The sequence below is a fragment of the Pleuronectes platessa genome, chromosome 4, assembly GCF_947347685.1.
Source record: "Pleuronectes platessa chromosome 4, fPlePla1.1, whole genome shotgun sequence".
Lineage (NCBI taxonomy): Eukaryota > Metazoa > Chordata > Actinopteri > Pleuronectiformes > Pleuronectidae > Pleuronectes > Pleuronectes platessa.
In genome coordinates this window covers 7,187,118-7,210,119 of record NC_070629.1, presented here as the reverse complement: position 1 = coordinate 7,210,119, position 23,002 = coordinate 7,187,118, and the positions used below count along the sequence as shown (strand labels likewise).

General features: G+C 40.4%; 1 protein-coding gene across 1 annotated transcript in view; it reads right to left on the bottom strand.

Annotated features, from left to right (window-relative positions):
* The window catches only part of LOC128437950 (citron Rho-interacting kinase), a 45,018-nt gene extending 23,438 nt beyond the window's left edge, over positions 1–21,580 (bottom strand). Inside the window, exons 1-10 of the mRNA XM_053420262.1 lie at positions 21,539–21,580; positions 14,996–15,163; positions 14,606–14,725; positions 5,848–6,018; positions 5,580–5,633; positions 5,367–5,420; positions 3,965–4,105; positions 1,860–1,985; positions 512–607; positions 180–296 (exon numbers count right to left, since the gene is read on the bottom strand). Of these exons, the coding sequence (XP_053276237.1) occupies positions 180–296; positions 512–607; positions 1,860–1,985; positions 3,965–4,105; positions 5,367–5,420; positions 5,580–5,633; positions 5,848–6,018; positions 14,606–14,725; positions 14,996–15,163; positions 21,539–21,580 (1,089 nt within the window). The remainder of the gene's footprint in view (positions 1–179; positions 297–511; positions 608–1,859; positions 1,986–3,964; positions 4,106–5,366; positions 5,421–5,579; positions 5,634–5,847; positions 6,019–14,605; positions 14,726–14,995; positions 15,164–21,538) is intronic.
* Between the last annotated feature and the right edge of the window lie 1,422 nt (positions 21,581–23,002).

The following is a 23,002-nucleotide window of genomic DNA, read 5'->3' as shown; positions in this document are numbered from 1 at the left end:
AATTAAACATTCAGTCGGATCTTCACATCATTTGCTTGAATTAGGCTCAGGTTCAGGCTCACTACTGGGTTCTCGACTATGACCTACCCAGGTTATTCCAAACAAGAAAATCTGTGTCAGTGTGATAAATGGTCAAATATGCCTGAAATAGTGTCACTGCCAAGCTGGTCAGTTCTTACCGCCTTCTGTTCACCGATGATGCTGCACTTTTCCCGCACCTCCTCCTCATATCTGCTCTGACTGGACTCCAGCATCTCCTTATCGGCCATGTCCGCCTTCATCTGGGTTTCCAGCACCTGCTCAGTGCCAGGCAGCCCACATAACCAGAACCAGAATATCACTTCACAGGACATAGGTTGGTGTGAAGAGGACAGACACAACGTAAACCAGCTGAAGGTCGACCACTAAACATAGCACAGTGCGCTTCCTGTAATTTCACCTGTCTGATGCTTCACATTGCACCCAACGCTTGTGACACGTGTGTGAGTTAGTTTGTGTTCTGACATGTTACCTTTATCTTGTCTTCATAGAGCTTCTCCTTCTGCTTCAGATGAGTCTCCAGCCGCTGGGCTGTGGCATGAGTCTCTCGCAGATTCTCCTCCAACTCCTGCACAAAATAAAAACATTTAATTTAGTTAGACACTGCATATTGAAGATGAGCACTCACATGCCTAAAGGCTGAATGTAACCCAAACAACCACCCCCCCGGGAAATTTGTGATCAGATAGACTTAATGGGCCTCATCATCTTTTAAAATACACTTATAATCAGGTTTTATGGAGCTCAAATGAGGGTGTTGTGATTGTAATGGAGCCAAACAGAAATTAAAATGCCTTCCAATCGCACAGGTGTTATTTCATATTAGATATAAGATATTAGTGTTTAAAAGAAGGTGATTTAATGAATAATTCAATAATAAATACATATGTCCCTTGTCTTAAAGGGACATATGTATGTCCCTTTAAGACATACATATGTATGTCCCCTTGACTTAAATTCCCCTCAGTGATTTTAGTTCTTTGTTATCTGACGTTTTTCATGATTCTAGTAAATGTTTTAATTAACTCTTTGTTGTGTTGGGTTTATTTGCTGTGAATGTCAAGAAATAATCTTAATGATACTGCCTGGGTTAGGGTTAGATAAAACCCAATCCCTGGAACTGACACCAAAATGTAATACATCAATAATTGATATTATTCATAACACTGATGTAATAAAAAATAATATTTTATTTTATTTTATGGTATATTTATAGTTTCTACTATGAGAAGTCCAACTGTCTGCCATGCTAAAGGCCCGTTCTCAGTAATCATTATTCTTAGGAGGACATGTTACAGACCTGAGAAGCTATTTCAGATTCCTAAAGTTAAAATTAAAACCTTTATTGGTGCTGCATTCAAATTGCTGTTTCCTGGTCCCCAGCACACCCATCAGTTGTCAGTTATTCTGGTCAAACTGACCTCTGATCTGGTTGCAGCTGGATGAATGGTTTGCAGTAGATTAACAACAAAAGCAACAGGGGAGTGATAGAATGAGACATGTCAATCAAACTCAGTCTGTTTATGTCCACACTAATGAGGAAAACTAATCAAAAGCACTTGTGTGGGTTTTTCATGACTGCTTAGGGTTTTTTAGATTGAGAAAATATCAGATATGACTGATGTATATTGTTATATGAGGCGCCTCTTTACAGCCTATATGTAGAAATGCTAGTTTTCTTAAATATACTAGATGGAAAACCTATTTTTTTTAGAACTATTCAACAAAACAGCACTCCCCCTGCTATGATGACAATTAGCTGTGTTTATACCTCTGCTGTTTATTTTAGCTTTGCACAGGAGATGAAAGGTGGGTTATACCAGAATCTTATCTGCCATCTGCTGCATCTGCTGGGCCTTGCTCTGGATTTCATCTTTCAGTTTAGTCTCTCGGCGCTCAACAATCTCCAGTCTCTTCACCTGGTTCTCAAGAGTCTTCCTGCCATCCTGCACACAATGGATACCAGTAATACAAAGACACAAACACAAACACAGGGTTAATGTGACCTATCGGATATTTCTTTAGGTTTCTTAATAAATGCAACCTCAGGTCAGAAGATCCACAGTCCTGAGAAGTACTTTCTGCTATTTGGACGTCAAACACATTTAGTGGGAATGCTAATTGACTTAAAGTTTCTGCCTCAAGGAAGAACTGATGATCCCCTGTAGCAGCCGGATCCATTTGGCTTGTTAGAGCATGCACCTCTGCAATGTTTATATCTCATTATTCTAAATTCCTCACAATGGTTCCAAAGACCCCATTTGCATCCATGCGTGATGGTGTGAGAGATTTTAGGAGCCGTGTAACTTTGACCACTTGCATATATTTTTTCCGTTCACTCTCTTGTCTGAATTAACATATTCTTATTACCACATTTCCTAATCTGGAGCTCATTGTGAAGTGTGATTTTAGAAGACCTCATAAGATCCCCTTAAAAATGTTGTTTACTCTATAGGTAACTACAGAGACTGCATACAATTTTAACGATATTCATCCGTATATGTAGTTTACATTGCAGAATTTTATTAAAACAAATGAAAAATAAGAACTTTGAAAGTTTAACATGAGTAAATACTTGTATACTGCAACACCATGCCACCATGGTAATTGGCGGCTAAAAAGATGGGTTGTATTCTGGTTCCTCCAGTCTGCATTCCGAAGGGTGCGAGGGCAATATACTGTAACCCAAACTGCACTTGATGGCTGTGCTGACAGTGTATGAATGTATTGTGATAGGAAAAGCACTGCATATAGAAGCAATGTATCAATGTGTATGAGAATGAGGATAAAGCAGGAAAAGCGCTATATAAATATTAACTAATTTAATGCTTTTGAATGGTTCTGAGTACTTCTGAGACAATGGTGAAGATGTTGAAAGTCCTGTTGTTATCTGCAGTCCTCCACACTCTGGTGTCTTAAGAGACATTCATGGCCATTCCTTCTTTGTTCCCATGTTTTCCATTCTAACTGAAACATAAGTTCTGTCTGCTGTGATGTGGGTGAGAGTCTGAGACAAGGACTGCTTGTTGTGCCGGGGGACATCAGTGCCTGCGTTTACATGGACACTAGTATTCCAATATTAACCTGATTGAGCAAAAAGTCTGAATAAGACACTGCCATGAAAACAGCATTTTCTGATTACCTTAACCGGAACAAGATCATACTCGGATTAAGTATTAATTAAATCAAGACAAGTGTAGTATTTCGTCACATTTTGTAGTCCTATTGAAGTTCTCACAGCATTAAACAACATCCAAATACCAACTGCTTGACAACCCATGAGATGGGAAAATAAAAAGAAGTTGTAATTTTTGCAAAATTAGATAGAAACCATCCAAAATGGTATCTGGTAGTATCGTATATTTAAGTATTTCATGTTGAGGTTTTATTGTAAAACTGATGCAGAGATGCAAGTCATAATCAGACTATGCTCTGTCCCATGGAAAAGGGACTATGAATGGAATATTCTATTAGCAACTCCTAACTGAAATAATGTCTTATTCTGAATAAGGTCAATAGTCTGAATATTGGTGTCCTTGTAAACGTAGTCACTGTCTTTAGGTTTACCCAGTGTTCCCTTGAGGTAGCGTCACCAACCAGAACATTCAAAACTCACATGAACACAAGTGAATTTGCTTTTTAAGTTTTGATCAACCCTGACAACAGTGCTCTATGAAAGGTGCAAAATAAATCATGGTTAGAAATGAACACATGGGCTCTTTGTGCTGAGCAGATACACAGGACAGATTTATTTATGTAACAAGTTCAACAAAGTATCAAAGTATCATGTTATTTGTTGATTCTGCACATCAACAAATGACATGATACAAAGAATAATGATACAAACTGGCAAGAGGCCAAAACATACTGTATATATGCAAGGCTGTGTGTTTGTGTACTGTGTATGACTGAGGTGTGGATGTACCTCAGTCTCACGGAGGCGTCTACGCAGGCTGTCACTGGAGTCCTCCTTGTTCTGGAACCTCTCCAGATCTCGTTCCATGCGCTCTTTGGCCAGTCTCATACTCTGAAGGAGGTCTGTAGCCTCACCACTGGCCTTCAAGGCCTAGATGATGAGAGAAACATCACAACGTTTGTGTCTCTGCATGTTATGTACAGAAACTTCAAGAGAAAGTTGATATCAACCTTGTGTTATTTACAGTCCACTCCAGCAGCTTATATCACCTCCTACAACTCTTTTTTCAAACATTCCCCTTTTGGCCATAAAATGGCTTAAATGTAAATGTACACAATCTTTCCTAATTTTACAACTGAGATCGATTAATATATTAATGTGGCCCCGTCTCCTCAAACATATCAAACTGGACCACTGACATCCTGAAATCCACTTGGAAGTGATCATTTCACAGCTCCTTGATCAGAAGATGAAATTCCTATAGTTCCTAATGGCTTCTCGGGATTGGACAGACCCAATGTTTAGTTTTTTCAAGAAATGAAATGCAATATCTTTCTCACTGCAGTACTCTAATTTGTGAATTTTTTTAGAACGAAAAGGATTATAAAATGCATCAGAGTCAGTGTGCAAGGTGTCTTGTACAAAACAATATTTTTCTGGATCAATAATAAAAAAATGCATATGAAAGATACGGACTTGCATACACCTTCATGGTGCACAATACTCACCATTGCACTGACTGCACTAACGTGCCCAAGGGAGATACATTACTGTTACATGTTTAAAAACTTGATCTTCACCGGATGGGAATATGAATTGTGCTTAATAGAATTAATCAGATATACAGTATATGCAGCTACACCACTTTCATACCCCAAACAACACTGGGTAATACTATCTATTATAGTTGTTGATAAAGTTAAGGAGTGTAAGAAATAACTGCTCATTCTTCATTTGCGCATTCAGTGCTTACTTGTAAACAAACTACTAAACACAACTATTATAAAAGTCTGATGCTTCTGATTATTTCTGAAGTTTGCATTTAGTCCAAAGAAGATCACTCCCAAATGTTTCTCAGCCAGTCTTAAATATCAGCCTCATGTGTTCTTGGCAGAATAGATGGTACTTTTAAATATAAATTTCTAGGAAAAAGAGAATTAGGCTGAAATTTTCTTTATGAATGAGAAAAAAACTGCTTGATGCCAGTAATTAAACAGTATGTCTCATATCTGAGACAGCTTGATTGTTCTTGGTCCAAAGCCCAAATCAGAGAGAGAGAGAGAAAAGGAGGTCAGTGAGGGTGAAGATGGAGTTGATCATCATAAAGTGTAAAATGCTGTTTGATCTCTTGCTTCTGGGAGCACAAGCTTGCATAAATTATTCAGTAATCTTTCCAGCGAAAATATTCTACCTTGGTGAGCTTCTCTTGAAGATCGTGGATCTTTGTCTGTTGCTCAACATTGGCCTAAATGAGAAAAACACAGTAATCAGTACATGTACATTTTAATGATAAGTGACACTGAATGTTCATCATTGGTTAATGCAACTTGTCAGTGTCCTATGTATTTTTGCCATCCTCACAAATTACAAATCTTATTCCAATCAAATGAACGTCAGAAACTACCTTCTCCAGCTTGGTGAGCACATCCTCTACCTCAGTTCTGCCCTGCTCTTTAACCTGTAAAGATACAGGAAGACCAGTGAGACCCCTTCCTGAAATGATCATGGCAAGTAGACAGTCTATAAGTAGAAACATCATCATGACTAAGGGTTAGTTGAATATTCTTATAGCAGTACGTTGCATATGTAAATGTTCAGCTTATGGCAAATGAACCAGAGCTTGATCCAATATAACTGTGAGAATCATTAACAGCTTTCGTTACAGCGTAGACCTTCTGCATCCGGTGCTGGTAGTCTGCAGCCTTCCTCTTCAGCTCCTCGCTGGACTGTCGGGACTCTTTCAGCTCCGCCTCATACAGGTCGCTGCGACGACGGGCGGCCGACAGGTCCTCCTCCAGCTGTCTGATAGAGACTCTCATCTCTTCCAGCTGGGCGTGATATTCCTGTGAAAAGACCACAGATTAGAGAGGAGAGGAGAGGAGAGGAGAGGAGAGGAGAGGAATTTCAAATCCGAGCAAAAGAAGATTCCCCTTGCAGAACTAAAAAATACTGCCAAAAAGTACCTGCACTTGAAACACTTTAAGGGAAACTTCACCGAACAATTTAAATTCACCCATTATCTACTTACTATGCCGATGGAGTTTTGGTTGAAGTGTCTGAGTCCACAAAACACTTCTGGAGTCTCAGGGGCAAAGAGCGTTCCAACAAAATACAATACAATTGAAGTCAATGATGAGTCCTTCTACAGACGTAATAAAACAACAGAAAAAACACAACATGCATCCATACTGCTACTGTGGTGTCATCCAAGACCTGCCATTCAAATTTGACTCGGAACAGTGTGATTTACACCATGTTATTGGCCTAGATGTTGACTGATACCCTCCTCTGAGGCACGTTCACATACACTCGGCCACATCGGAACACCGAACAAATTCTCGATCAAGGGCATGCGCTGGGTGCGGGTTTGTGACTTCTAGGCTAAAACCATTGTGTAAAAGACGCCGTTTCAAGTTGAAATGGAATGTCGGGGCTTGGGACACTTGGATTACACCATACGAGCAGTATGGAGGCATGTTGTGTTTTATTGCGTCTGAAGAAGAGGTCACTTTTGGTGCTACACTGTTTACCCCGGAAACTCCTAAAGTGTTTTGTGGACTCAAACACTTCACCCACCCCTCCAGCATAGTGGGGAGTAGATAGAGTGAATTTTCATTTTTCTGTGAACAATCCTTTTAATCCCTTCATCCATTCATCTTCACTTTATTTGTTCAGTTAGACATTCCAACAACACTATTTTGGAAAACATTTCGGCAGAGCAGTTATTATTAAGTGGAAATGGATTCTCCAGCAGCCTCGATGTTGTTTGAGCTGAACACTTTTGAAGAAAATGTTCTTTTTGGAAGCCCCTGCATCATTCATGAGAGCAAACTCATTCATGAGAGATGTACTTGAGATATGCGGAATTCAGGCTTATCAGGATGAAAATAGTTCAGCATAATGGAGGTAATTAAATGGCTTGAATGAGGGCCTTCATATGTCCAATCCTTTGGCAGTCATCCGACTACACAGACACTTATATACAATATGGTAGCAAGTATAACCACACTGATGGTGTAAAAAGTCATGAACAGAGAGGGGATGTAAAGAGAAATAATTTGAGTAGCCAGAGTCACTTAATGTACATGTCTGTTTAAAAGTAATTGGTCACAGCCTAATAGATCTAATTTCCTCCTTCTCATCAGCGTACACTGGCCTGTCTGTCAGCCTGATAAAAAGTAGCATCCTTCTGGGAGACGCCAACACAGATTGGGACAAGTAAAATAGAGCGCATCAGACACGGTGAAAACAAACTAAAATAGTTTTGCCGTAGAGGAATAAATGGTTGCATAATATGTAACCATGGAGCCAAGTGAAGAGAATTTCTCCCTCACCAGTGCAGCTCATGTTAACCGTCAATATATATGGGAATTTTCTGTTTGGGTCAGATAACAGTTAAGAAGTTACAAATCTGTGCTGTAATTATTCAGTTTATGATGTGTGCATTTGTAAAACATTTCTAAACGTGCACACGTTTGTTAGTATTTGTGTGTGGATTTAAACATGCATTTGTGAGTACTCACAGATCATTTCAGGCATTTTTAGGTCTTATTTTTCACTTGTAGATCATGTATTACACATTTGTGATCATTTAAAGTCTATTTTCTCTCCGTGGCCTCCCCCTCAGTGATTCGATTGGCAGTCTGGATCTCCTGAGAAACACCTTTCATCCGACTGTGACTTTCCTAGTCAATAAAAGCTAGAATGGTTTCCTATAATTCTTTGGCAAAACCATGACTCAGTGTGAGGAAATTAAAGGAGAGGGAATTCAGTTTTCGATATGACAACAACAAACACCTAAAGCCTTACAGGGCATTTAATCCCTGCATTTCCTTTATAACAGAGAAGCAGACATCTACTTCTCTATCCTGTTCTGCAAGTTCAGGACTTCAATTGCAATCTTTTGAATCACATACTTGCATCATTTATGTTAGAGTCTATCCATTGTGGATCATACACTTATGTTAAAAAAGTCATGAAGGTGGTATTTATTCTCAATTTCCAGAGTTTCACAGATTGAATCCCTGCCTAAACTAGTGCACTAAATTATTCTTTGAACTCACTCGAACATTTGATTATTCCCCACCATGTTTTTCCACTAATTAAACTTTCAGCTCTCACCCAAATACCAATTATGCAATCAGAGCTTAGCTACCAGGCCTGTCAAGCTTTGGTTTTCTCCCCATGCCAAAGCACTGTGCATGGGGCTCTCATAAGGGAAACATGCTGACGCTGTTGTGTGTTTGTGAAGGGTTGTGCCTTTATATGTGGTCCTTCTGAAACAAGTGAGCTAGGCAGCGACACAGGGTTGAAAAGAGAGAAGAGAAATGAAAATTGTTAACTTCACTCATATTAGCTCATTATATCTGTTACACTTTCATTATCGATATCATTCATCCTTGTAGGGTCACAGGGGGGCTGGAGCATTTAAGGATAAATACCTTTCGAGAGAATTCCTCACACAAAGACTCAACTTTGATTTAAAGAAATACATCTTCTGTTGTGAAGAAAGACACCGACGAATCACCTGTTTTTACAGCAATGCCTGTTGGTGTGATGTTTACAATTGGCTGGAACATAAACTACAATCGCTTTCTCATTTGAAATAATATTAAATTTGGAATTGTAATGGGGGAAATTTAGGTGTGAATGAAAACACAGCCTCTATTTACAGTCCATATAATAGAGTTTATGTTGTATTACAAATCCTCGATGCATATGAAGAAGAAAACAGTCAAAAAGACACTTAAACCTTATTGTGTAACTTTCATTATTTATTTTATTAAAAATGTCAATCTTATATATTTTATCTACTTGTATAAATTAAGTTATATACTGTAGTTGTCTACATTGTGTGCTCCATTCTATGTAGAGCCTATAAAGGATAGAATTGAACTGCCATATATTGATTTTTACCCTGGATATGTTGCTAGAGCCTCACAGGGACAACATACAGATACAACCATTCACACTCACAAATATGGTCATATAGAGTCTCCAATTAACTCCAACTTCTGTATCTTTGGGCTATGTGAGGAAGACAGAGTACCCGGAGGAAACCCACCCAGACAAGGGGAGGACATTCAAACACAGAAAGGCTCCAGCTGAACCAGGATTAGCACAGTTCTATTCATGCAATTTCTGGAGCCCTTTAAGACTCTTTTAAGGTTGTTCTCGTTTTAATATGAGACAGCGAGAAACATTCAGCAAAGAGAGCATCTTTAACCAAATCATAGGGCTAATATTATAACTCTATTAGCTGGCAAGTTACAGCTGATAGATAGGTGTCATTTCAGCTGGTAAAACTGACTGTTGGCTAGAAATGAGAGCCCTGCCTTTGTCTTCCTTTGTTTGAAATCAAGGACCCATTGTTTTAAAAATGACTAAGAATTGTGAGTGGGGAATATCTGCCACTGTCAACAGAAAACCGTGACTGTCAACAAACAGGTGCTCAGCCATTATGAAATGACAGGTGGTGGGCAGTAATGCACCAGGATCAATAGCAATGTGCCTATGAAGGTCATGAAGAATCAAGTCAATTTATCCATAGAGAATATTAAAAAACTACAAACCTGACAAATGTTAAAGAGAACAAGTCTGCAGACAAATTTTAAACATATTATTTAAGGGGGAAATAATTGCGCAATTTAATCCTTTGGTTCAGATGTGTAAAATGGAGATCTGAGGAAGAGGAGTTTAACTCAGATCATAGAAGGAATATTTGGGTCTCCATTTTGACACTATTGGTATTTAACTAGACATTCCACAGGCAGGTCCCCTGCCATGGCCAATAATTAAAGTTGGGAAATGTGTCTTTTGGAGGACATAAATATAAAAAAAGTTATCATTTCAAATAGGTCTTTGCCAGGTTTCTGCGATACATTGAAAAATCTAATGTTGAAATCATTAAATATGAAGGTTTGTACTGCAGGACATGTGAAATCACATTTTTGAGACAGGTGCTTAGTGTGCAGAAAAGTCTCTGTGTGATGAGATGAAGTAAGGAATAGATTGTCAGTGTTGGAAGCACATAGTTTTGTTGTAGGAGTTAGGATACAACTTGAGTACTACTACTAGATATTTGCTCTGATATTGTGTATTAGGGGAGTGGGGCTTGTAGAACATAGCAGAGACTGACACGGAATTGACAGGGAGGAAATAGGAGTTTGGATTAGAAAAACAATTTGCTGTGTGCTTGTATGATATAAAAAAAACTATAACTGCAAGAACTCTTTTAGAAAAGCCTTGAGATTTCCAGAATTGAATGAAAACTGTCCAGGATATACCCTGCATGCCTTAGCTGATCATACGGAGTTCTGCTTAAATAGCTCAGACTACTGAAGGGGCATCTTGTTTGTACAGAAATTAATAATAAAAGCTTCTGCTTAGGGATGAGAGTTATGGATAGTTGGCAGTATTATCCGTTATATCACAAACATTTCCACCTGATGTGCAACCAGTTTTATCAAATCTCTCTTAAACATCTCTGATGGTGGAGTCAGCTTTAATCACAGGGGAAGGAGAAGGCAGCTTAGAAGCAGGAGCTTGAGACAGGTAAACACATGGGACAGGTGAGAGATCCAGAAGTGAGGAAAAAGAGCAGGAAATTCATCCAGGAAAGCAAATCTGTTGGTTAGCTTTAGACTGCAGTGCTAAGGCAGGTGGGTGGGAGGAGCGCAGCCTGTGTCTTTTCTGAACCAGCGTCCAGTGGTCAGCAGACAAGTGTCTAATTTTCTGCCATTGCATAAATCATGGAGCAGTTCAATATGAGCACAAGAGGGTGGAAGGACACGGGCTACAGATATGCAGTGTTGCTTCTAGACACTCTGTCTCTGACTCTGGAGCCAGACAGACTGACTTTAATGAACCAATCACTCCATTGCGGTAGAGGATGCAGAATGATATATCAGCTGATGGCAGGGAGTGATCCAAGAAAAAACGATACAAGGATGTGCTCAGTAATTTAGAAAACTCATGGTGTTAGTTCTTTGAAAATGGAGGATTTGATGGCTGGATGGCACTTTCACATCTAACTTTCATTTATCTATGTTATACTCTCATTATGAGATAATAAAGTATAGACGTTTCAAAATGTGATATACACCGCTTCTTTAGATCCAGTGCACTTACAGTCAGTTTTAAAGTGTCATGGATTTCATGTTTTTTGTTAAAACAACTGAGAAGGGAACACTGTGGCTTTCTATGGATCTTCTATGCTCTCAGGTCTTTAGTGGAATTGTCCCTTTGCATATGTTTTCAGGTCTTACTGGCTTTGGCACAAATTGATTGTCTCTAAAAAATTAATCAATCCCAAATCTCTACTGTTTGTTGATCCAGCTCTGCATGGGCTCTGCATAAAAATGATAAACACTGCAGTCATATGACAGTGCGTGGGAGACAGATGCTTTTTGAGATGAAATACTGGATTTAGTTGGAATAAACACCCTACTGAGAGGCACCAATGCGAACATAGGAAAGATAATAGGGATCAACTATCCAAATAAATTACAAGATACAGATGGTTTTTGTTTTAATCATTATTTATCTGTTGAATTTTTTCTTTTTAAGCCTGCAAAGTTAGACACATCTAATTACAAGTGGTTCAGTTCTGCTGACAATGAGTTCAACTTGTATTAGAAAGCCTACAGGCAAACTTTGACCTGTATTTGTACAAATTGTGGCTACTCTGTGTGGCTGCCCACAAAAGTGTAAGGCTGAATAAAAACTTATACTCAGCTTATCAGCTATAAATAGAATCATGCTCAGGTTAACATTGAATAGCAGTGCTCTGATCGCTCACCTCAACATAATTTAATCTAGCAACATCCTCTAACTCATCTTTGAAGGATTACCAAGGGTCAAACAAGCATGAGGCCTCTCTAAACCCCTTTCCCAGGTTTGCATTTCACATAGAAAGTAAAAAAGTCTGACAATCACTTTCGTAAAACCTAAAAAAAAAAAGCATCCATCCATTAGGTATACTGCTTATGGGCTGGAACTAATCCTATCTGGCAATGGAGCGAGAGGTGAGGAACAACCCAAACAGTTTGTCAGTGTATCACAGGCAATTTAGAGGCTCCAATTAACCAAAGCTGCATGTCTTTAGACTGTGCGAGAAAGCCGGGGCACCCTGAGAAAACCCACACAGACATGAGCACATGCACACTCCACACAGGAAGACCCCGGCCAGCCATGAGGTTAAAACCCAGAGCCTTCTTCCAGTGAGGAAACCATGCTGCAGTGTATTTAGTGATGGTCAAAAATTCCGTTTCTCAAACAGTATGAGCCTCAGCACCTCATCACGACAGCCTGCCCACTGCATCACTGCTCTCTTCACTCGAAAGGTATATGGCTCTTGTCGCCATAGCAACCATTGCACAATGTATTCAGTGCTTGGTAACCAGCACTAGTGTAGGCTGAGGAAAATAGCTTGCTTTTCTATTACATTTTTAAGAAAAAGTGGTGCATCATGCAAGCGAGAGGATTTTTCATGCTTTTTATATATTGTCCTAAACTGTCTCACAGCTGGCCCCACTGTGTCACGTGGGGCTGCCACACAGCCACTCACTCATCACATTTGTTTTTAATAATTAAGGGCTGCATGAACAGCAAAGCTCCCCCTGTCTCTTTCTACATTAATCACACTACTCATTCATAATGAGTAGACCCGACCAGCACCACTTAATACTGCCTTTATACTTTATGTAGGAAACTACAGGTTGCATAATCTGCTGGAGAAATGTGGCAAACTTAGTTTTCTTGCAAATAAACACATTTATAATTTATCGCAAGTTGAGTTTCAAACCAAACTATTTAATTAAAACATGATATGACCTGAATGCTGATATTGCATATCTGGGTTGTAAAAAAACGTTTAGGATAAAAAAAAATCTAAGAAATATTTTAAATAAATATGGGGCACAGCCACATTACATTACATTTCATTTATATGACGCTTATATCCAAAGTGAACAGAGAACAATTAAAGTAAAATTTCTTCAACAATGCAAACTACAAAGAGCTATAGGTGTATGCCATTCAAGTGCTACAAACGTGTTAGTTTAAACTTTTATTCAAGGTACAATCGGAAGAGGTGTGTTTCTACTTTGCGGCATAAGATGTGTTGACTTTCATCTGTCCTGATGTCATTGGGGAGCTCATTCCATCATTTATGAGCCAGGACAGCAAACAGTCCTGATTTTGTAGAGTGGCTAGCTGTCCCTCGCAGTGAGGGAGCAACGAGCCGATTGGCAGATGCAGATCGGAGTGAGCAGGCTTGGGTGTAACGTTTGACCATGTTCTGGATGTAGACTGGTCCCGATCCGTTCATAGCATGGTACGCAAGTTCTAATGTTTTGAAACGGATGCGGGCAGCCACTGGTAACCAGTGAAGGGAGCGGAGGAGCGGAGTGGTGTGAGTGAATTTAGGTTAAAGACCAGTCGAGTTGCTGCATTCTGGATGAGCTGCAGAGGGCGGATGGCACTAGCAGGTAGACCTGCCAGGAGGGAGTTACAATATTCTAGGCGTGAGATAACCAGGGTCTGGACCAGAACCTGCTCCGCCTTCTGAGTGAGAAGGCAGCGTGTTATCCTGGTGTTGTGCAGCATGAATCTACAGGAACGTGTTGTTGCAGTAATGTTGGCAGTAATTAGGCATTTCTGAACATGTACTACATGTATTTAATGCTATAATGACTGGTCTGCTATAGAGTGGTGGGGTTCCAACATCACAAGCCTATCTAATTAACATTCTGCCCCCACAACCGTCAGATCACCAAGGCAGCTTGGAGATCTGACCTGCTTCCTCTGACTGCCATTATGAAATACTCTTAATTTGCTTCTTTTCACACATTTTTGACACTTCTACCTTATGCGTTACATACAGTACTCATTACAGCAAGTATATTATTTAATAAGTGAATGAGAACTCAGCTAAAACTAAAATGGCACTCAGCGTCTTCTCAAATTCAATCAAGCTGCAGGACATTTCATACACTCATAGATATCAGTTCCCAGATTGTGCATGATCTTTGTCATCAAGATCCATGAATTATTCACTGAGAAATTATTATTCACTATCTCACAAAAATTCCTGGATCCACCCAATTCAGATATGTACCACAATTTAATGGGTTATTCTCTGACCCATATTGAAACCTTTCACCGAGTCCTGTGGAAATCAGCACAGTTGTTCTTTTATAATCTTGCTAACAAACACAAACCAACCCCCAAAACATGGACAGGGGTGAAAACATAACCTCATTGGCAGAGGTAATTAAAAAATAAAAATGCTGCCCTATTTACTACATTTTCTGCGCCACAAACAGTTTGAAAAATCATCAAATGAACACAACTTCACGACTTCAGGAGTTCATGGTATGTATCTCATCCCACTGACCCACCAAGATAACACCTAAGATACCATCCTACCTGCTCTTTTATCTCCTGAAGCTTGTTGCTCTGTTCGCGGATGTCATGGAGGAGCTGCAGCGCTTTATCATCCTCCTGTGACACCTCCATTCTAGCCTGTTCCAAACTACGCTTCAGACTCTGCAACCAAAACATACACATGTTCAGTCAGTTTGTTAGATACAGATATGTTAGACACAGACAGTGAACAGAAAGATATGCAATCTATTATACTGTAGCAGTCCTCCTTAAAAAGTTGTTTGTTGAACTTGCTGAAGCTGCTGATTTTAATTTATATTCATTTTGGTGGACATGCTGTTGGGTTGAATTAGGCTGGGAGGTGCTTCTAGCAATATCTGTGCAATCAGACAAGCACACTAACACACACACAACAGTTTATATGGTGTCCACCGTAGTAACTCCAGGTTTACTCACACTGCATTCTGTGATATAGGTCGCCAGATCCTGTTCCAGGATAGTCCTCTGGGTCTCTGAAGCCTTCAACTCTATATCCTTCTGCTGCAGCACTGACTCAAGGTCAGACATCTTCCTCTGGACAGGTGAGATCTCCTGCTCAACCTGGAAACAAGCACGGACAAAGCTTCTCTCTCTGTGATGCCCATATTTTACAAAACTTCACCGTTATGTAGCTATGGACCAAGAGGTAGAGCGGGTCGTCCACCGTGTGATTCTGTGAATCATCTATTTTGTGGGTCTCAAGTGTCCTTGGGCAAGACACTGAACCCCAAATTGCCCCTGATTCTGTGCTGACATTATATGAATGATGTGTGGTAGAAGAAGTGCTGCACATAGATGCACTGTATGAATGTGTGTTCCTGTACTTATATCTTTGTGAGGACCATTTTAAGCATAGACCCTACAGAGTGAGGACATTTTTGGAAAGTGAGGACATTTCGACAGATCCTCATTTCTTCAAAGTGCTGTTTAAGAGTTAAGACTCGGTTTTAGGATTAGGGTTAGGCATTTAGTTTGGATGGTTAGGGTTAGGGTAAGGGGCTAGGGAAACTATTATGCCTATGAGTATCCTCACTGAGATAGAAGTACAAATTTGTCTGTGTGTGTGTCTGTGTGCGTGCGTGTGTGTGTGTGTGTGTGTGTGTGCTTGGGTGAATGGCAAAGTTGTACTGTAAAGTGCTTTCAGTGGTCATCAAGACTAGAAAAGTGTTAAACGGTAGTCGTGTATAAAGTTGTGCACTTTATTACAATTATACTAGTAGAAAAAGTGTGTGTGTGTGTGTGTATGTGTGTGTGTGTGTGTGTATGTGTGTGTGTGTGTGTGTTTGTGTGTGTGTGTGTGTGTGCTCTGTGTGTGTGTGTGTGTGTTTACAAGGCTTCACTTGTCTCATGGCACATGTCATTGGCAGTGAAGACAATGTAATTAGATATGCCATTACAGCATTACAGGGCCTGAAGTGCATTGGGAACCAGAGAAACAGCAGGGCTGGCAGCACAGTCACAGTCACAGACACAGTCACAGACACAGTCACAGCACTTAGTGTATGGAAGCACTAAGAAACAGTGAGAATGCAGACACATGCTCACAACAACATGACGCCACAGCATGGGGCTGCAGCCTCTAAAACCAATGGGATTACATGGTTAAAACAATGTTACTTCAAAGAATCGCTATAAACTTTTCAAAGAGACGTGTTCTTTACAAACATTCAATCAATCAATCAAATTGTATTTGTATAGCCCATATTCACAAATCACAATTAGTCTCATAGAGCTTTAACAAGGTGTGACATCCTCTGGCCATAACACTCAACAATAGTAAGGAAAAACTACTATTAAAAACCTTTTAAAACGGTAAAACGAATTAAAGAGATTGTTTAGTAATCTGATTATAACATGAATTAAAAGTGTATTATCAGATTATTTCCACCTATCACTGTATTATTTAATGGAGTAGTCTTGGGGTGACGGCATGCACTGCAATTAGCCCATAATTCAATTTTTATTACTCTTGAATATGTTGAGATATTATTAAAGCTGCACAAGGTAATTTCACTTCACAATGGAGCTCAAGTTTTGTATCATAAATATGTTGAGTTGGGAGAAGGAAATGGTTCAGATTGCTGTTATGCTCAGCATTCCATCTTTTGAAAGTTGGTTCATTGTCTGTTTAAATTTACTCTTAACAAAGTAATTTAATGATATATCACCACACAGATCAAAGATTGATATAAAACATTTTTGTAAAAATTGTAACATTTAATTAAACATGCCGATAGTGGAAAAATAACAAAGACATTTCTCAAAGGAGGGATTTAAAGTTGTTTCACTTTTTCTCCCATGTGTCAAAAAGACACTGAAGTAGTAACATTACTCTGTGTAATAGTCAGTGAGTGATATGGAATACATACAGGGAGTAACACACACTTAGCAGCTCAGCTACAGTGTGAAGGCAACAGATGGCCGAATGGCTCTGTAAACACAGCATGTGAAGAGTAATACCTGTGACATGTGTCCGGCAATTCCGGGGATTTGAGTTTTTAGATGAATGGCGTTTTTTCAAGAGGAGATGACCGTATGCAGAGTTGATGGATGCAGTCTCTAATCTGGAGGAGAGGAGAGCGTGTAGAGGAGATGGGAATGGGGAGAGAAAAACTTACAGTAAACAGTCTTTATGCACAACCTCTCCTGAAAGCTGAAGGGCTGACTCAACAGTCTTATGTAAAAACACTTAGCTTTTATAATCACATTGTAGATGGCTATTTCCAGTCTGTTATTTGGTATCATTTAGCTTCCCTGTTAACTACAACATTCATTATAAAAGTTTTCTTAATGATTATTAGTTCATTATTATTCACAACAGAACACAAATGTTAAGTCACAAGGGGTTACATCAAATTGCATTGGAATCGTGAGGGAAGAAAAAAACATCCAGAACCAGGTAAAAGGCTAAACATAATGACATATGCATACATATCCATACAGAGAAAAAAACAACTACTATATATATAATATGTCCACGTGTATCTCTCGATATATCAGGTATTATGAGCTGGACGCACCACAAGTGAATATATCATAAAAGTTTTAGCATGTTATGAAACATGAATATCATGTATATTCATGTTAACTTATTGGACAAATTGAAACAGATATCAGAGCTGTATAGATCATAGTTCATATTTCTGTTTAATTTTATTATAAGTAGCTTATTGAGCAAATGTCCCCCAATTAAACTTAACAAAGGTGTTCTATACATTTTCCATCAATTAGCAATCAAGCACTGAGGGCTTTGCAAAGCACATGGCAATTACTCAATGTATACTGTAACATGATCACCCACATAAGCAGCACATAGAGGAGGTTTTTTAGCAGGGTAGGTATGTATTGAGCGTACCACAGCAGATCTATACCTTGCTCACCAAAATATGCATTCAAATCCTTGCTTTACAGAGACTATAAATAACCTGCTCGTGTTCACACAACAGCCTCTTTGACCACCCCTGGATATATTTGGCAGCTTTTGTGATCTAGAGGCAGGCACAAGAATGAGCGACGGAGGGAGAGTGTCTATTAAAAGCAGAGGCTCACCTCCCACTCCTCCCTGCAGCAACACGCTCGACTCGAGCTCAGCTAACATGTGGAGGGTGGTGGGCTGCTCTCTGTTTTTACTGTTGCAGGTCTGTGTTCATGTGAAGTGGGATTGCTCAAGAGATGACACGCGGTAGCATCTGTGACAAAAAGCAGAGCTGCAGAGACGCTGCAGATGAACAATGGATACCATGAATCCGTGGAGATGCTGCTGACTAATATTTGCCCAGAAATGTGACTAATGTAATCGTTGTGCTTCAGGGGTCATTCTGGGGGAGGGGGTCAGTTACACAACAGGCCAGACAGAATGTGCATGAGCTGCATCAGCCTGGTACTCCAGTCTGATTGGCATGAAATGATGCAGGAGCAGGTGGCTTGTAATGAGTGATGAAAAGCGAAGCGTTTGCCGCGGTGAGCTTTCTATAGCACCTGCTGATCTTGAGCCTGTAAGCACATGACAACCACTGGTATACATTCTTTCCCTCTGGCTTAGAAGAGATGTCTAAGAGTTTCTATTTGTACCTGCAGGTGCCAGGTGGAGAGAGAGAAACTATTTTGACCCTGTAGGTATGATTCCCCAAACTACTTTCAACCATGTGAAAGTGTTTTGACTTGAGAGGAGTAAAGGCACGGAAACCTTCCATGCCTTTGCTCCATGTCTCCTGGCATTTCTCAGGGTTTGAAACCTGCTAATGAATCTCATACATATACAGTTTATATTTGTGCTTATACACAATCAACACTGTGTGATAAATCCATATTCCACAATATGGAAGACTTCCAACACAGTGGTAAAGTTCGTGCTTGCAGGGAACCATGATGGCATGAGGCACCAGATGGGACTCAGTTCTGACCGTCTTCCTTTCAGAATCAAGTGCTAGCTGACTGCCCATAATGAGCTGAGCTAACATACTGTGCAGCTGAGCTTCTCCTGCAATAATCATATAACAATCACAAATAACTATACCTTCAAAAGCTCATTACAAGTACAGAAAAACTGATTGACTACCGAGCTAGTCGATCTGTGCCTGCTAGACTTTTCCAGACTCTTGTTATAGAAACACAGCATTAAGCTTCTCCCTATGGCTGGTCCTTGTCCAAAAGACAGCTTTTTAGTTATGCCTGTTATACAATCAATACAAAACAATATAATTACGGTACTTGAAATCAGAAAGGCTCCAAAAACACTGCTTGGCTACAAGAGCAAATCTAACAACAGAAGTAATATTAGCAGAGGACTAATGGCCTCCAACTCTGTTATGGAGGTCTTTATCGTGGGTTGAATAATGTGTGCTGGGCTGTGAGTCAGAGATGTTGAGGAGGAGGAGAGCGGAGAAAGGTTGTATCCCAGTCATTGTGTTGCTCTACATTCAGTCTGCAGGGTGACAAGGGGACAGTTCTACTGTATGGCCTATAGGTAGCAGCTATTCACCGACCTGTTGCTACTCTGTAGTGGCACAGATTCCTCTCTTAAAACACAAACCTTCTTCCCTCTTCTGCCGAAGAGTCCATCCTCTACACACATACAAGGAAAAATGTATGCCTATTGTTACAACAACAACACATGTAGTTAATTGAGTGCCTCTGGTTCTCTCATTCAAACACGGCTCTCAAGCTGCATGGCTTACTGCTAAACACAGCAGGCCAGGCAGAAGAGGGAGAGTGGGGAAACCTGAACCAATAGAATCTGTGTGCATGTTATGACACCATACACATTATGGAGGTGCATTAAAGGTCTAGTGTATCTGCGCTGGTTAGCACAATTAAGGTATGTTTTTAAAGTACTTTGATGAGTGTATGCACAGTTGACACATGCGTATGACTAGAATGGCAGTCAGTTGAGTGCCTACCTCCACCAAGGCCTTACACAACACTTCAATTCAATCAAGCTGCACCAAACTCATAAGTATTATTAGCCTCAGTAGCAGATCCATGAATGATTCCCTGGGAAATCAGTGAAAATCTGCTGTCTGCTGAAGATCTGCCCCCTGATCTGGATCCAAACCTTTTTTAGAGGGGCACCTCCCTGACCCATATCACATTCTTCCACCAGGTTTCATGGTAATTTGTCCAGTAGTTATTGTGTAATCTTTCTTACAAGCAAACAAACAAACAGACAGGGGTGAAAACATAACCACCTTGGCCGAGGTAACTGGAGATCCTCATCCTTGACGCCTGATAGCTAATGCACCAGCCCACTTAAAGGAATGCAGAAACGCTAAACAATTAGAAAAGGTATTAACAAATGCACTTCTAAACCTGCAGTTCTCAGTTGCTGGAAGATGTGTTGATATTTTCAAATGCTTTTAGTTTCCAGCAGAATGTGTTTTGATAGACGTGGAGTACACCCAATCAACTGAAGCCACTATTACTTTTTAATGACAAATTCTCTAATGAAAACGCTGTTGTCCTACATAACAAGCTTAATTACATATGGCAGTAAAAACACTTTCACATATCACTGTGGCAACCAACTCTAGATGCTTGTGAATGCTACGTGAATGCTCTGCCACTGTTGCATTCCCCTTTCATGGTGGACGAGTTGACTGGATATCACAATCTATAATTGCATGGTGAGCATTTGGGAGTGTGTTTAAAAAAGTCAGTCCATCATTATATCACAAATCCAAATGACAGAGAGGATCAGTGTGGGCTTCTGAAGGGGGCTCTTGGGGGAAGTGACACTTGAGGATATGGAGCAGCGGAGCTCTTCTCATCACATACTCTTATTAACACTGACAGATCTGCTCTGCATTCCCTCTGTACCATCCACCTTCAGTGTGCTCTGCCTCCACAAAAAGGGAACGACAGATTAGAATAGACACAGACTGATGAGACTGCACAGTCTCAAACTTTTAACCATATTTCTCATAAAATAGAGTCTATATACATGGCAACTTACAAAGCATACTTCACATGAAACCACCCATACGTAATACTATTGCATTTTGTATTTATCGTTAATATCGCTCTGTAAATGGAAAATGGTTTTGTATTTATATAGAGCTTTTCTAGTCTTGATGACCACTCAAAGCTCTTTACAGTACAGTTTTACATTCACCCATTCACACACACATTCATACTGTGCATCTATTCACAGCACTTTTGTTATTCTATGGGGGGCCATTCAGGGCTCAGCATCTTGCCCAAGGACACTTCGGCATGCAGATGGGTCAGACTGGGGATCAAACCGCTTACCTTCAGGTTGGAGGACGACCACTCTACCCCTCAGCCACAGCCGCCTCTTCTGTCTGTAATATATATCTTAAATCTTCTCAGTCCTTCCCAGTTTTGTGTGTGTTGCGTCAACATGATCAAGCTGAACAGGCACCAAAACAAGCTGCAAGTTTCCTTCACCTCACCTCTACACTCAGAACCTGCTGTTACCATAGCGATCCTTTCCTCCAACCACAGCCCCCAGCTTGTCATACTTTCACCGACTGACTTTCAGCTTTGCTCCTGCACTGGTTCTCACTCCCAACTACTATAGCACCTTTCTCGACTGGAACATTAAAGTGAGTTTGGGATCTTCTACGCAATCCTTGCGGTTAAACTTTGTCCTAAAACTTCCTCTGTCTTGGCCTGGATTAATCAGGTGTCTGAATCAAAGTGTGCAGTGCTCTCACTCAAATTAAGATAATACATAAACAGTGGGGAGTTTGAACACCACCGCAGGGAGCGATAGCCATCGGAATGAGTGTATGCCACAGTAAGCATATCAATGAAGAGGAAAGGGAAAACAGAGACACAGTATTTCAGTGTCGTGACCAAGAATAGCGCTCACTCCTGTGAGACAGGATACAGCTGCTGCATACGCTCGTTGCTACCAATGCTATCACATCCCACCAATAAATCCTCAGTACTGTCAGTCACTCAGTTAATCAGCCAATGCCTCCAACGTGCTGAGATACAGAAAATAACAAAGCTGTGTTGCAGTTCTGAGCCTAAAAGCAGAGACTGCTTTCATTCTATCCCTGAACCAGTGTCATCACCCTCAACCCCTGCCTTTTTTTGGATGGACCCAGTAAAATAGTATGGCACTTACTCAGACACTGCTGCAGCTGACAGGTCTTCTACCAAGCTCCTTAGATGCGGCACCTCCTCGTCCAGTAAGCCCGCTCATGTGGGGTCTCCCTCGGAAGCCACCAGCCAGAATGAGAGCTGCGCTGGTTCATCAAATTCGGGGATGTCATCCTCACTGGGGAAACAGTGAAGCTGAGGGGAGAGCGAGAGAGAGAGAGAGAGAGAGAGAGAGAGAGAGAGAGAGAGATGCACTGTGGCAGGGCAGAGAGCTGCAAGACAGCGCGAGCAACTGGAGATTACTGCTCACAGAGAGATGGAGCGGAGGAGAGAGGGAGGGAGCGGAGGACTACACAGAAATTGCATTGTAGAGTAATGCAGCAGATCGGGGATCACATACTAGAGGAAGCTCTCACTGTCTCTCTCTATCTCTCTCTCTCTCTCTTTTCTCTGTCAACCGCTCACCCTTACCACCCCCAACGATTTCTTCCTCTCCCCATACTGCAGCAGCCGACTCTAATCGCAGTAATATATGCAGTTTGACACATTGCGTTTATAGTCAGGTCCTGGTAGTTGCAAACTACTGTAAGTTCCTATCAATTACTAAAGAATTGTTAAATTGTGCAGCTCATGAGTAACTTAACAGAATGACCCCTCCAAAACCTCCTCTAAATCAATAGCAGCATTGCAATCTGATAACTGGCGGGACAAGGATGTGACTACAGTAAACTCTGCTTTCATCTGAAAATACAAATGAAAGAAAGCAATGGAAAAGGAGATGGAGGTTGCAGTTGATAAAAGAAACCAAATACAACATGTAAAATTTGTTAT